Source organism: Camelus ferus, chromosome 17 (assembly GCF_009834535.1).
Source record: "Camelus ferus isolate YT-003-E chromosome 17, BCGSAC_Cfer_1.0, whole genome shotgun sequence".
Classification (NCBI taxonomy): domain Eukaryota; kingdom Metazoa; phylum Chordata; class Mammalia; order Artiodactyla; family Camelidae; genus Camelus; species Camelus ferus.
The window spans coordinates 41,129,297-41,145,829 of NC_045712.1; the positions used below are offsets into that span (position 1 = coordinate 41,129,297).

At 43.4% G+C, this 16,533-nt stretch overlaps 1 protein-coding gene and 1 long non-coding RNA gene across 4 annotated transcripts in view; one reads left to right on the top strand and one right to left on the bottom strand.

Moving 5' to 3' along the window:
• The window catches only part of LOC106731044, a 42,556-nt gene that overhangs the window by 7,871 nt on the left and 18,152 nt on the right, over nt 1-16,533 (top strand). The gene's annotated exons all lie outside the window — the stretch shown is intronic.
• Nucleotides 12,862-16,533, bottom strand: part of MYRIP (myosin VIIA and Rab interacting protein) — a 153,825-nt gene continuing 150,153 nt past the window's right edge. Inside the window, 1 exon segment of the mRNA XM_032459177.1 lies at nt 12,862-15,024. Coding sequence (XP_032315068.1) covers nt 14,992-15,024 — 33 coding nt within the window. The 3' untranslated portion in view covers nt 12,862-14,991.

The window sequence follows — 16,533 nt, forward strand, 5'->3', positions numbered from 1 at the left end:
GAGTGTCTGGGAAAACTGTGGTTTTTTACATTTTTGTCCTGCATTTTGGTTATTTCAGGTGGGAGAGTAAATTCAGTGAACTAACTCACCTTAGTTGAAAGGAAAAGTCTAGTATGTGTGTTTTGAATGAATGAATAAGCTCCTCCTTGGCATCTGTCATGAGGTTAAACCTTTAGCTATGAATGTGTCTGACACTCAGGAAAGGAAAATCAGCTTTTTTAGACGACGCTCCTTTTACTCACCAGCGGTGTAAATGTGTGTGTGCATGCGTGTGTGTGTTTCTTTATTTACCGGTGGTATAAATTTCTAAAAACCTGCACCTCAGAAGACTTTTAGGGATGTGCCATTTGATCGCAGGGAAACTTTGGGTTGTTTTATGGCAGGGAAATGAACCAGCTTATAAATCATGTAATTGAATTTCTGTTATGTCGGTTTGACCATTTCCCACTTTTATAATTGAGAGCTTGCAGATTTTCGTAGTATTTCCAAGTACTGTGTCAGGAGTTAAATATACTGTGAATACATGGTAAATATGAGTTGACCCACTTTATAGCTGCAAAGAGGAAGCACATTCTGAACTGAGGCATATGCTGAGGGAGCAAAGGGAGTTGCTGTTATTTTGTATATTTCACTGTGGGCCAGGAAATGTGCTAAGCACATGGTATTATTTATTTACTCTTCATAATAATTTTATGAAGTGGCTTTTATTATCCCATTTTACAGATGAGGAAAATGAGACCTTCAGCAGTTTATTACTTGCTTAAGAACATATAGACAGTAAGTGGCATAGCCAGGATTTGAGCCCAGGTTTGTCTGCCTCCAAATTCCACATTCTTTCTCCTGTATTCTTACTCCCTTGTGGAGGTTAAGCATACCATTTGAGTCATGCTATGTTTATTAGTATTTTTACAGGGAAAGAATGAGCAAATCTGGCCAATTGGTGACATGTACGACTCGGATCAGTCAGGTACAGTTTCAGTGGTTGCTGACAAATAACCTAAAATCACTCATGAATAAAGAAGTCACTGAAGCTTGCTTCAAGTGAACACGAAAGCTAATTTTGTGGTAATTACAAGGTTTTAGCTGATAACGAATTAAGTATAAAACCATAGTGTTACAATTGATTGGAAAGAAAAAAAGCAATTGGATCTCCTTCACCTTCATCACTGTGAAGACACTGGTCTCTCCCTTCCCCGATACACTGACAAGTTAAAGGACACAAGCTCTGGTTGTCTCAGTAAGATGAAACAAATGGATTTTGATCGATCACCTGGCTCTGTTCTCCAAGGGCACTGCCCGCTTCCCCCCTCCAGTGAGGGATGGGCGAGGACCACAGCCTGGGAGTTAGGGCTGCATGTTATATTATCTCATACAGTTTCTGGAAGTGAGATGACACAGGAGGTCGTTGCTGCTTGTTTCAAGGGTAGACCAGTGACCTTTCCAAGTCTCAAGTTTATGCTGATATTTTCATTGTAATAATAGCTCGCCCGAATTCTTTTCTTAGCTCACTTTAATATAGGAGCTACTTAATCGATTCTGTCACTTTTTTAGCTGAGCCACCTGTTATTTATTTATTTATTTTTGCATTCAGTATGCCCGTGTCGTAGCCTGCCCACCATGGTGTGTAATCCCAGAAGGACCACGTCCCTGCGTCACAGGGCTGCACAAAGCGCTGGTAACAGCCACATCGAGACGTGAACTTGCGGCACCAGGTCTTTATAAAATCTTATTTAATTGATCAGCTCTTCGTGTTTTGTCAGTTTCTTAGGCCGTGGGGTCTACATTTTCAAGACTTTTGAGTTTAATCACCTTTCTTTATTGGAAACATTTTCTTTCTTTAATGGATTTACAATGCTGATAAAACAATGTCACCCAAGATTCAGTTTCTTTTCTTTTCTTTTTTTTTGACAGGATTGTATCCCATCTAAGCAAACAAAAAAGAGATATTTAAGTGGCAAAAGCATAATGGCTTGCATTTACAGAGTGTGCACTGTGTACCAGGTCAGGGCTAAGTGGTTTACATGCAATAGTTCTGTTTTCCTTAGCCAGCCTCATTTTAAATTCTGGACCACAAATCCCAAATGGGGAGTCAGCACCATACTTCTTGCTGCAATTCCTAGGATGTTCTTTTTCCCACTCTCTGCAGTGATGATTTCATACACCTTTCCTCTTCTCAAAGCCAAATTCCTTCCCCTGTGTTCATTCTCAGCCGATGACCTTGCTTGTATTTGACTGAGAATATAGAGGCAGTCAGATGGAAACAAATGTCACCTGGCCACCACATCTCCAAGTCTCACTGCGTTGGTACCTCTGCTCTCAGCCTTGCCAACTTCTTACCATGGGTGAAGTAGCCCTGTTTTCCTCTTTTGCCCTCTCAAGGATGTTGCTCCTGGAAGTATTCTCCTCTCTCTCTTGCATTTATCATTTCTCTCTCTGTGTAGAGTTAGTTCCACCAGAATGCTGATATTCTCTAGAATCTTCCACCTTAAAAAGACAAAAACAAAAACTCCTTTTACTTATATTTCTTTCCTCGCCAGGACCCATTTCTCTGCTCTTCTGAAACGTTGTCTATAGTCACTCTCCCCACTTGCTCATGTTGTCTCTCCTCAGTCCCTCCGAACAGGCTTCCACCTCCACTGTTTTGCTGAGACCACCCATGCCCAAGTGTGCTTGACCTCCGTATTGCCAGCCCAGTGCCCTCTCACTGTTTCTTTCTGACTTGATCCTCTCTGCAGCATTTGAGAAGTGAACTACTACTTTCTTCTCTTGGCGTCTGTGACATCACCCTTTCTTGGTGTTCACCCATATCATTGGTCACACTATTTCCAACTCCTTTTTTGATTCCTTCTGTGCTCAAACTGTGCCAGTGCGTTCATTAAGATAAGAGGAGAAATCAGGAGATGGTGGTGTGTTGGAAGCCAAGGGAAGGAAGTGTAAATCCCAAAGGCTGAGTTGAGAGTGGTCTTCACCAGCAGAGGACAGTTGAACCCAGTGGACTGGCAACCTCACAGCTGCATTCAGTGACTTCCTGGTGTCAGAAAGAGGGGGATAGAGCTGCAGTAGAGGAGGTAGCTATTTCCAAACATTCATGACAGTAAGGAGGGTCTCAGATCATTTCTATTTGGGTTACACTGGTTGTAAGAAGCTACCAGCAAGAAGGAAATGCATTAGAACTTTCCCTGGAGCTAAATAAAAATGAACATGAAGAGGCAGTTATTCTGCATCAAAGACATCTTTGAGGAAAGGAAACAAAGATGGACAATTATGTAAATAAAGCCATTCAGCTTAGAGAAATACGTAGGACATGGAGAGAGGGCGAGAAAACAGATTAAATAAAAGAAAATCTGCTTTTTAGTTCAGTTCACCTTAATTCTTAGGCCTCTTTAATAATAATATTCCTTCACAGGCACGTGAGAATTTGCAGAACTATTAGTAATAGCAGTGAGTTTGGAGGGCAGTGTCATTGCTTCTCGGAGTATAATTCCAAAATAAGTAAGGGACCCCAGGCAATATAACAATGTCCGCAGTAGTATTTTTCACGGTAACTGCAGAGAGGGACTCCACGTGGCTTTTTCTTACAGATGAAAAAGAATAAAGACCTTCACCCTCTTAGAAACAGTTGTGCATCTGTCAGAACTACCCCATCACAAAAACCAAATCTGGCTTTTCAAAGTAAACATGTTATTTTCTATGTAATTGCTATAATTAGCTGTGGGGGCATCACTGACCCATTAGCAGAAAAAACAGATGGGGTGAGATTTGTCTTCATGCATGAGCTAGGATGTTGTGAAAATATTAGAAATTGTTAGCCATAAGCTCAGTCAGCATGCTGTAGAGCTGGAATGCTGAGTTACAAATAGTGGTAGAAACAGTAGACCCAGTCTACGAATGACCTCTTTTAGTTACGCAGAATGATAATTTTAGGTGTCTTTCACCGTGGCTAATTAAAAAATGTGCAGATCGCAGAATCAGTTCAAGTGAAAATTTGAGCAAACTTCTGAGCGAAAGAAAGCACTACCAATCCCCAGATCTGTTCCCACCGATGGGGCCGATGGAGCTGCCCACCGGCCCAGCAGCCTTGGCAGGAAGCTTGGGGACCATTCCACCCCTTTCTGCCCTCCTCTCCACTCCTTCTGCTTGGTCTCTGAGTCTGCCTCCAACTCAGGAGCACCTACTTTCAGCCTCACTGTTGTCTTGGTTCTGGGTGGGCAGGTGGTGAGGGACTAGAATTGTGTGAAATGTTAGGATTTTGGAAGGGGGCTGGGGACTGGCGTGTGTATCCTTAAAAAGCACCCTGGGGGATTCGGAGTCGCCCTGCCGCTCAACGCTGTTAAGAGCCTCAGTATAATAACAGAATCTCAAGATCATAGGGATACAGGTTCTTTCGCAGCAAGAACGGATTTTCCAAACCCCAAATGCATCATTCAGTCAAAATAAAAGAGCAGAAGGCACTGGGAAGGAGACATGAGAGAACAGGAGAGAAAGCAGGACAAGCCAGAGACATGGATTTGAGATGCTCCATGCAGATCTTTGACCCCATTGCACGCACCTCCCCCAGCCTGTCTCTGGGCAATTCAGTACCACTCTGCCCACTCCCAGCTGTGCCTCCTCCTCTAAAGGGTATGACAGCATTATTAGTTCTGTGTCTTAGCTCTGTTCCTAAACCACAAGCACTCAGAGGGCAGGAATGTGTCTTTCCTTTCCACCTGTCTGTGCCAGGTACCAGCCTGGCCAAGCGTAGGCACTAACGTGTTGCTGAATTCAGCGAGTGAATGTGTGTTTATATCGCCACATGGCTGTCTCTATCAGCATGTCCCAGAAGCACCTTAACCTCAGTGTGACCCAAATTGATCCTATTATTGAGATTCTGCTCAGCCTTATGCTTCCATTTCTGTACTGGTTGGTGGAATCGGTCATGCAGTCTGAGCCCTGGTGTCTCCCAGCCTTCATACTACTCGACCACTCAGTGGCCACTCACTCACTTAATCCTTTTTAAACTTCCTTGTTCCCTGAGACATGATTCTCTTCTGATTTTCCTTCTACCTTTCTGACTGCTCTTCCCCTGCCAGTACAGTTCCACAAGTCCAGGGCCCTCAGTCCTTGTGCTGTTGTGTGAGCCCCCTCAGTGATCCCATCCACAGTTTAACTGCCAGTTCTACCCAGGTCCCAGCAACCCTCTGATCTCTTTAACTCCAGCCCCAATCTCTTCAGATGTGGACCCACCCACCTCCTAGACCTCTCCACTTGGCCAACATCTCAAATTGAACAGAAAGGAATTTGTCTTCCTTCCTCATCCCCCAGCTCAGTGAATAGAACCTGTTGTTCTGGCCGCAGGTCTGAGGGCATTCTTCACACCTCAGTCTTTTTCGCTGTCCATATCCAACCAGTTCCCAAATCCTGCTTTTGCCTCCAAATTGTCTCCAGGATCCAACAGAATTCTCCTTCCTCCCTACCCTAATCTAAGCTGTCTTGATTCCTTCCTGGACTCTATAGGAAGTCTGCTCATTTGTCTGTCTACTATCTCTTTGACCTCATACATTGTATTCCTTATATTAAAAAATCAGAGCTATTAAAAACAAAAGAAACTCGCAAATCTGCCCAGGTCACTTCCCTCTTGAGTTTCTCAGTGCCTTATAATTAATCATGGATTAAAGACAGAATGCACCATATCAATCCAGACATGCACATACGTGATATGTACCTGTGATAAATGGGATGAAAATAGGGAAACATGCAAAATGCTCTATATGCAAATGAAGGCGTGGGTCATGTCACTAGGTGGAAAATGGTATCTTAACAGTGAGTTCCTAGTGCTCTGCGCAGGTAGAGGACTGTCCCTGGGTAAGTGCTTGGGGTGGAAAGTGGGATACGTATGCCCTCAGTTTAAAGTGGAGCGAAGTCATCAGGGAGGCCCTGGGAGTTGGCCAAGCAGTTCTGTAGATCAAAGACGAGGAGTCAGGGCACAGCAGGGCACAGGTGCTGGGTGGGGAGCCTGCTATTGGTTGGAAAGAGGACTTTTGTGGAACAGGAATGTCTAAATTGGATTTTCAGCTGGTAGGTGATAGGCTGTGTGCCCCTGCTCCCTGACTTCTCGCCCACCCCCATGCTCTGCCAACTCCTGCTGCCCGTCTGCTCTTCGGTGAGATCTGCTGTAGAGGTGGTTGGTCTCTTCATTGTTGATGTTGTGTTAAGTGAAAATGGTGAAAGGGTTGACTTTCCCTTGTGGGTTGATGCAGTGCAAAACAGGCTGCAACAAGGAAGCAGAGACCAAAAACTGTTGGTCTCCATAAGCACAGATTCACAGGCTTTTGGGAAAGGCTTTGGGCTTCAAAGGAAATAGCATTAGAGGTTTGAACCAGTGTTGATTTGAACCTGGATTTTGCGTGTTGTGGCACCTCCTCTCACCGCCAACCATCTGGGTTACGCTAGGATTCTCCTGGGCTGGGGAGGGGTCAGGGACCATCTAGAGAAGGTGACTTTTGAACTGAGCCTTTTAAAAAGATGAGTAGGGATATTCAAAGTCAGAGGGAGGCATTCCAGGGGATTGACTATAATGCAGGAAGACACAGAGTTGAGAAAGGTCCTAGCTTTAATGGTTTGTGACCCACAGAGTTTAAATGGGGCCCTGCCAATAGCTGCGGTCCAGAATTATACATGGTTACAGGCCAGCTCTTTCCAGCCACATTTAAATCTGTCTTTTTAGCATTAGCCAAGATGTGCCCATTTCCCCTGCAATCAAAGACAGAGTGGAGGCCAGGAGACCAGAATCCTAACTGAGTCAAGAAGGAGTGAATAACTCCTTTGTCATCAGACAGTTGAAGGATCGATGGGCACCAAGCTGACATCTGGCCAAATGGCATCAGCAGAGCTGTTGTACCACAGACAGTCAGCATTTCAACAGCCTGGGGTCACTAGGAAGAATTGCTGCTGGACACAGAAAAGACAATAACAGAGTCATTTAAAGACAAAGAAGAACCTCGGCTCTGCCAGAGTGATGACAGCAGCCCATTCATCGCAGGGTGGTTCTACAAAGACCCGAATTACAAACGGGTTGGAAACGCTGATTCATAGAGTCTGTTTTCGGTGGTAGAGCATTCTTGACACATGGTCTGTGTTTATCAGGATAAAGAATACTTGTCCAGCCTTTCCCTTTTAAAGACTGGCCTTCCTCAAAGATGAAAAATCTTTTACTTACTTCCCAGTGGGATTGTTATGACATGAATGAAACAGTAGGGGAGAATAAATCAGAAAGGACAGGCTTGAAAGTGCAAATTATCGTCATTACCAGGAAGCAGGAAAGGGCAGGTTGAAGATGGAAGTGCGATAGAAAACACTTACCACCACCACTGCCTGCAAATAGCCCTTTCATCTTCAATTAAGTAATGACCACATTGCGCAGGGAACGAGGACAGCAATTACATGCCTTTTCATCCTGTCACCTCATCACCTAGCGCCTCATGGTTGGGGCAAATCCTGGCCTTGGGCCAGCATTGCTCCTCGTCATTTGATACGCGCAGTACATAGAAAAGGCAGCTCTCCCAGCCTGAGGCCACCAGGCCCCCAGCCCTGTGTCTCCTCCAGCCTCCCTGAGCAAGTACAAAGCTGCGAACTTGGTGGCCGGTGCTGTCTGGGAGGTGCCAAAGGTGTACTCCCAGGATGGCTCTGGTTACAGCAGGGGAAAGACTCTCCTGGACTCACGGAAGATCTTGAGAGTTGACGTGTGTGAGGGATGTCTGGTGCACTTTTCCTGGGCAAGTGTACTTCACAGAGGTTCTCAGGTTGCTGGGCTTGCAAACTGCTGCCCCTGCCTGCCTGCCTGGCGTTGGGCACCGTGATACGAAGGAAGGCGGAGCTGGATAGAGGAGGAGGCCGTTCCCTGGTCCACCTGGCTTCCAAGCATGGCTCACTCAGCCCTACTAACAGAGATAGAACTTTGTCCACTTCAAAAAGCCACAAGGAAATGTGATTGGAAATCCCCACTCCTCAAGGCTACCCACTGGGTTGTTTCTGGGCAACAGTAACCTGCTGTCTTCCAGAACTTCAGTTAAGATAGCTGGACTGGGGAGGAACAGACAAGAGCGACAGAGAACTTTTCTCCAGAGAGACGGAGCAACACTCATCCCAGGGCCCAACCAGTAGATTGGGGCTCTCTGGATTACCTCCCCACCTCTGGCCTTCTTTCAGCTCCTCCTGAAGTCCTGTGCTACTCAAAGTGTGGCCAGCAGCACTGTTGTCATCTGGGAGCTTGTTAGAAATGCTGCATCGTGGGCTCCACCAGGCCTGCTGACTCAGAATTTGCACATTAAAGTTTGAGAAGCGCTGCCTTCAGCCTTTCATCTTTATCAAACATGATAACTTTGATAGAAAACATACTTTTCTATATTTGAGGACTTGATCCTACCAAACTGGATTTTTTGGAATAACTTCTTTGAAGTTTCCAGTGTTTGAAGTGGATAATAGAGGTTTCCAGCTCCTTGAAAGCGCTTTTAAAATGCAACTCCATTTACCTGCACTTTGTCGTAATTATAACTCAGTTGCAGAGACAGAAGGCTCATGCGACCAACTGTTCCATAAAATGCAAATTGTGTATGGGAAATACTTCCCCTGGGAGAAAACAGAGTGGCTGCCATTCGAGAAGTTATTTTTAAAAGGATGCGCCAAATGTCTCCTGTACTTTAAAGTTTCATCAAACATTTCAGTGAACAGAGGACCCTTTGTGAAAGATCGGCACGTACACGACACACACACACACACACACACACACACACACACACACACACACACACACACACTTCCAAAAACGTAACAAGTTTCATATATGAATTGTGAAATGTCAAAAACAAGTAGCTCAGTAGTGGCTTCTATAGACCTTATATTGGCATGTGGTTTCACTTTCAATATTTGCTCATCTTCATCACTAACTAACACAAGGATTAATCTAAGGTGATAAAACTAACTTTTCATGTAGTCTTATCAGTTAGCTCTTACTGTGTAATAAACCACCCCCTAACTCAGTGGTTTAAAAGAGCGATGTTTTATTTTATTTTATTTTATGTTTTTGGTTGGGGCAAGGAAAAGTGACTTTATTTGGAAAGCTGGCAGACCAAGAAGATGGCAGACTAAGGTCCTGGAGAACCATCTTCCCCTAGTCAGAATTCAGACTTTTATACTAAAAAGGGGAGGAGGGTTGCTTGGTTGTTGCAAGCTTCTTGGTGTAGGAATTCTTTGTTCTTGGAATCTTTTGTTTTTGCAGCTGTCCACATGGGTCAGATCGTGGCGGCCAAGATTTGTGATGAATTTTGTCTTTTGAAGACGGCGATATTCTGTCAAAGTTCAGCAGGTGTTCTGAGTGAAAGGGTGGGTCCGTGGATGTCTCTCTTGGTGTATTCATGGGAGAGGGTGAGCTAAGATCATCCTCCTACCCTGCCGTCTTGACCATTCCCCTCTTATTCTTGCTCCTGTGTCTACAGGTTGGCTGGGGTGGCTTTGATGCTCTTGGCTAGGCTCAGCTCAGCTTGGCTGCAAGGTTGGGTCGGGAATCTTTTCCTCGGACCAGTGGGCTGCCTGTGTCATGTTCTCACAGTGATTGGCAAATATAAGTGGACAAACCTTACTCCATAAACATATTTCAAGACCATTGTATAGCTCTTTTTCTAATATCTCATTAGCTAAAGCAAGCTATGTGGCCAAGTCCAAAGCAAGGGTTGGAGAATGCTGTGGTCTGGATGTTTGTGTCTCCTCAAATTTCATATGTTGAAATCTAACCTGTAAGGTGATGATGTTAGTAGGTAAGGTGTTTGGGAGGTGACTAGGTCAGGAGGGCGCTGCCCCCCTGATTGGGATTAGTGCAGTCCCTTGCCACGTGAGGCGAGGACAGCGAGACAGCGAGAAGCTGGCAGTGTGCAGCAGCTTTCACCACAGCCCGACCATGCTGACACCCTGGTCTTGGACTTCCAGCCTCCAGAACTGTGAGAAATACATTTTTGTTGTTTATAAACTGCCCAGTCTTTGGTGTTATACTATAGCGGCCAGAAGACAGAACTATGCTCACCAACCGTGAGGCAAATCACATGGCCAAGCCCAGCCTCAGGGGGTGAGTCAGTGTGGTCCTCCCAGAGTTAAGGGGTTAAGAGAGGGAATATTTGCAGAATAATAATCTCTTCTACTATGAGTAGAAAAATCGAGGCACAGCATTTTACAAAATAAATCGTGTTGATTTTTGAATGATTTTCTTATTTCTAAGAGAAAAAGGAGGAAACCAGCACTGAGTACCTATAGTCACCAGGCATGCTGCTGAGAGTTTTCTCGTGTGTTATTTCATTGAACCCTTTAACAACAACACAGGAAGATACTTGTAGCCCCATTTTACAGATGAGGTGATAGGCCACAGAGCTGGGGTTTGGGAAGTCTAAGAGTGGAGCCTAGTTTTTTTATGGCAGGCTTCAAATGCTGTGAATATTGGGTCACTTTTTTTTTGTCATAGCAAATGAAGCACTTATTTCTTAGAGGAAAATACTGTCTTTATCTGTTCCTGTTTACCCTAGAAGCAAGAAGAGCTGTAAATGGTCTGTGAGTGCAGCTGCCTGTCACTCTCTTTTTTTTTTTTTCAATTAAAGTATAGTCAGTTTACAATGTTGTGTCAATTTCTGGTGTACATAGGCATACATATATTTGTTTTCATATTCTTTTTCATTATTGGTTACTATAAGATATTGAATGTAGTACAAGGTATTGAATACAGTGGGACCTCACTGTTTATCTATTTTATAAATAGTAGTTAGATCTGCAAATCTCGAACTCCCAATTTATCCTTTCCCACCCCTTTTACCCCCTGGTAACCATAAGTTCTCTATGTCTTTGAGTCTGTTTCTGTTTTTTAAATTAAGTTCATTTGTGTCCATTTTTTTTAAGATTCCACATATGAGCGATATATGGAATTTTTCTTTACCTTTCTGACTAACTTCACTTAGAATGATGATCTCTAGGTCCATCCATGTTGCTGCAAATGGCATTATTTTATTTTTATGGCTGAGTAGTATTCCACTATATATAGATACATACACCCCCCCCCCCGCCATTTTCTTTATCCAGTCATCTGTTGATGGACATTTAGGTTGTTTCCATGTCTTGGCTGTTGTAAATTTGAACACTGGGGTGCATGTGTCTTTTTGAATTATATTTTTCTCCAGGTATATGCCCAGGGGTAGGATTGCTGGATCATATGGTAAGTTTATTTTTAGTTTTTTAAGGAACCTCCATACTGTAGTCCATAATGGCTATACCAACTTTACATTCCCACCAGCAGTGTAGGAGGACTCCCTTTTCTCCACACCCTCTCCAGCATGTATCGTTTGTGGGCTTTTTAATGATGGCCATTCTGACTGGTGTGAGGTGATACCTCATTGTGGTTTTGATTTGCATTTCTCTAACAATTCGTGATGTTGAGCATCCCTTCATGTGCTTGTTGTCCATCTGTCTGGCTTCTTTGGAGAGATGTCTATTTAGTGTCTTCCACCCACATTTTGATTGGGTTGCCTTTTTTTTTTTTGATATTAAGGGGTCTGAGCTGTTTGTATATTTTGGAAATTAGTCCCTTGTTGGTCACATCATTTGCAAATACTTTCTCCCATTCTGTAGGTTTTTTCCTTTTGTTGATGGTATCAATTTCAGTACTGGTAGTGAGAGACACTGCCAAAGTTTAGTAGGTATTATGTGCGATGTAATTCTTGGTGTATTCGTGGGAGGGGGCAAACTGGGTCCCTCTACTCTGCCATCTTGGCACCTCCCCCCCCGCCTATCACTCTTGATACTTGAATTGTTGACTCAAACCATTCTTGAATACTCAGACTGTTGATGCATATTGGCTGCTCAGTACAAGCTTTTGGGGCTTCTGGGTTAGGGAGGGTGAATTCTCAGGTAACTGGACTGTGGCTGGAACCTCTTTGCTGTCTTCCGTGCCTTGCTATCCTATGCGGGTGGTCAGGAATTCTGGCCCAGAAATGCTGCCAGGAGGGAATCTCAGATGGGTCTCCTGGTGTTCTCCCCCTACCCCCACGTGAAGTGCCCCGCTGACCTAAATGCTAGCTTGTTTGTTATGAATGTTTAGCACACGTTACCATGCCAGACACGTTACCAGTAGCGTAGAGAAACGTAGGCGGAGGACTGGGGATGATCGGATTCATCCCACGAATCATTTGCAGGTGACTGTGATGCCCGCTCAAGTGTGAGTCCTACTGTGCTAGCCCACCGGCTGGAGAAGGCTCTTGGCTTCCATTCATATTTTTATTCCCTCATTCATTTCAGGGTAGTAGGGGGTTCTGTTTCTGTTTGGGGATGGCAGGGGCCAGCATCTGGGCAGGCCAGCCTCAAGGAGCCACAACAGCCTCTGAGCCTGTGGAGGACTCTGGGAGAGTCGGCTCAGCTCACACACAGGCTGGCAGGGGCTTCTCCCCTGATGACCAGGCTCCAGGGTCTAACCCAGGACATTTTGAGTTGGAGAAATCTCTGCTGTGGGCGCTGTCTTGTGCACTGTAGGATGTTTAACAGCATCCCTGGACACTATCCACTATATACACGTCCTGTCCCCACCAAGTTGTGACAACCAGAAATGTCCTCTGAGGCACAAAGTCACACTGACCCCTCACCCCTGCTTTGAGAACTGCTGGTCTTACCTGAGTGACCACTGTTCGCAGGAGGATGAGCAATGGAGAGGTGAGTGGTGTACCTGGAAGGAACACGGGGCACAGGGTAGCAGTGGCTTTGACTCTTTGACACTTGGCCCCTCCAATGACCAGCCATTGACTTCTTTCCCCTCTTCACGCCCAGTTTTCCCAAACCAAAGAAATCACACGCCTACACACATTATTTTCATAAATGACTTTTACTTCTGCATCATTTCTCTTGACAGTAGTTCTTTGCAATATGTGTATAACATGAAGGCAAGCGTACTTTCAGAAGTCATCAAAGAGATGGTCCTATTGGCTTCATTTTCTTAAACCATTAAAATATTTTCATTTATAAAAATTAATCTAAATATAAATATTGACACTGAAGATCAAAATCACTTGATGACAAAATAATTCTTCTGGAACTATAACATATGCTTATGGGTTTTAATAGTAAATTAAATCTTTGCACTTACTTGGCACAAGGAAACTTTTATAAAAATTCAAATGCCATAGAGCAGGCTGCTGCTTCTTTTTGTTTTTCTTTTTGTTTTTTTGCAAGGCTCACACAGTACACGTTTTTGTCAAAGAAAACTGAATATTTTAACACTGTAACACAACAATAGGTGCTTTTCATGCCTCTTAAAGAAACGCTCTATTTGGAACTCAGATCTTTTTTGCTGTGTTTTTAAATTTTGTATTTGTTTGCTTTTAATCACACCAACAGAACAAAAAGCCTAAGACTTACTTTATTTCAAAGGAGTTGTTTCTGCTGGATAACACATCACAGCATCAGCAAGGAGTACTACTGGAAGATAGGTAGACCCCCACCAGCACTGGATCACAACACACATTTCAGCAACAAGTCAGGTCCTGAAATGTGCACGGCAGCAAAGGAACGTAGGAGTTGAAAACGACACAGAGGGAGGCTTTTGTCAGGCTTTTGTATCATACTTAGCTGCAAGGTCTGACTGGCAAATTAATAACTGGCCCTCAGTTTCCAAATCTGAAAAATGGGGACACCTACTGAATAGGGTTGCTGTAAGGATTGAAGTGAGAAGAATGTTGCCTCCTTCAGAGGCCACTTAGTAAACATCAGCCATGCTCTTCCCTTGCCTCCCATCTTTTGCCTTCTTCCTCAGATTGAGAATGTATCAGGAACAAATGAAAAAAGGTTGCCAACACTCAACTGAGTGAAATTCCAGTTCCATTTGCTTTTATAAACACACTCTAAATAGTCATGCATTTGGAGTCACATGTGTGGAATTAGTGTCAACTGTTGCATCCTTTGAATTCAGTTTGCCCTTGCCTTTTTCAGACCTGTAAGTAAGTTTTCTAAGGCTATTCCTTAACCTTTTTTGTCTTTATGGTCATCTTAATTACTTTTTGCTGAGTATTTATTGGGAAATAAATTTTGGAGGATGGTATTTTCTCATGTGGTGGTATTGTGCAATAATCCAGTTACCTAAACCTCATTTAGATGCATCCATTGCTAAACTGCATCATGTTGATAATGGACAGTGCCCTAAAGTTAAGCCAGCAGGGGCTTTCTCAAGCCCCTCTCCCCATCAGAGCCAGGAAACACCCAGCAAGTCCAGGGAAGAACCCTGAAATCTCAGTGAGATGTTACTTCTCACAGACCTGGGCCTGGCATGGGCGAGTCAGGGCTTTCTGTCCTGTGGCTGGTGATAGCAAAGCAATGGGAGGAACCGGTGATGCGGTGGGCTAGGAGCCAGCAGGAAGGAGGTGGCTGGGGGAGACCTTGACAACTGAGCGCTCCCCAAGTTAGACCGTCCCTGGTGCTCGCTACAGGGGCATTTCACTTTTCTCCTTAGCATTTGTAGGACAAAGATGCTTGTGAGAGGTTAATAAGAACTGATGAGTTAAATTTTAATACCCATCTCCCTTCCCTCAACTATCTCCTGACCCCAACAATATTTTAGGGGACAAACTGTTGACATTGTAGTTCTAGTTGAATCAAAGGGATAAAAGAAAAAAAGATCTTAAAGACAACACACAGTAGCCAAGCGAACAGGGAAGAGATGCGTCTTTTGAACGTGGAGCTCTGCTGTTGGAAGCCAGCGTCTTGGTTTTCTGTCTTGGATTCCCCTGGGAGCCTAAGGCAGCGAGTAGGCAAGACCTTGATGCTGAAGTCCGGACTGCTTTCTGGTTGAGGTATCAGGACAGCCCTGTGCAGGGGTGCACTGTGGCCTCCCCAGGCCCTCTCCTCAGGTGGAAATCCATGCAGTATTCGATGGCTGTTGGGTCAAGGCACTGTCGTGTACGGCCGGAGGCAGTGGGTCACTGGCAGTGGAGTTCCATGGTGCTAATACATCACAGCAGACTCCAGGGTGGGCTCCTGAGGCGAGACAGCGAGCAAACGCCATCAGCCACTTGGTGAAAGTGAGGAGAAAGTGAGCAGCACTTCTGCTGCTTTTGTAGGTCACAGAGGGTATTCGTGCCACGGACCAGTGAAGTATTTCACAGTATTTAGAAAGTGATGCATTTCTTACATGTACTTTCTAATGCATCTGAGATTCATTTTGGTATGTGGAATAAGGCAAACTGATTCCCTTCCCACTACGTCCCCTTGGCTAATTTCCCAAGCTTAGTTTTTTTTTTTTTTTTTTTTTTTAAATAATCTGTACCTTCCCTACTGGTTCCTAATGCTTAAAAAATCATATAACACATTTTCACATGTGCCTGGATCTATTTCTGAGCGTTCTGTTCTGTTTCATTAACCATCAGTTTCTTTACAGCTTTTAATGGTTTTAAAATCTGACAGGAAAATCACTTCACTTTTGCAAAATACTTTTGTCTATTCTTTCTGATTCATTCTTGTATAAACTTTAGTTCCAAGAAAATCCCAGTGAGAATTGGATTAAACTATAAATTAATTTGGGGAGAAATGAACTGCTGGTGGGGTTTATTAATCAGTATCTCAGTATTAAATGTATCGTCGCGTTCGTGTAAAATTTACCTGGTAATTTATTATTTAATGTACTGCTGCATTTAATTTGCTAATATTTTATTGAGCATGCCTCATCTCTCTGAAGGAGTACTATTTGGTGTGTGGTTTGTATGTGGCTTTGTGTGTCTTGTGTATAAGTGGGTGTGGGGATGTGTAGACACTTACCAGCCATGTCATGAATCTTTTAGTTTTCAACTTTTTTAATGCTCTGGGATATTTTACATCACATGGGAATGAACTGTTCCTTAAACATTTATCAGCAAAATCATTTGACCAGAGATACCTATTTTTTGAAGTTTTAATAAATTTAAAAATTCTATTTCAGTTTTTACTAATACTCTGATTTTATTAGCATTAAGACTTAAAGATTTATCAGCATAGGTTTACATCACATTGTATATTTAAATTAAAAATGTACATCATCTCAGACTTCCTCATTTTTTATTTATTGATTTTTTTTCTTGAGCTGGCTTACACACATTTTTCTATTTTTCCAAAGAATAAGCTCCTGGATTTATGGTTATTTCTGTAGTTTTCTGGTTTTAACTAATTGATTTATGCATTTATCTTTGTCTAGTTCATTTGTTTTGCTTCTTTAATAATGAAGAAAATATTTAATACTATGAATTTGACTCTGTATAGCTCTGTATATATCCCATTTGTGTTGATATATGTAATTTTTCATTTTGTAAATGCTCTGTAGATTAGCTTTTCTCAAACTTTAGTTCAGGTTTCTCAGAAATGTGCATGGGACATGCACGTTTGTATGTGTACGTGTGTATTTGTGTACGTGGGTGCACACATATTTTATAACTTCCAGGTGGAGTTTCTGATTATTTCAACTTTTCTAATTTTCGACATTTGCCATGTCTAATATGGTAGTCACTAGCCACACGT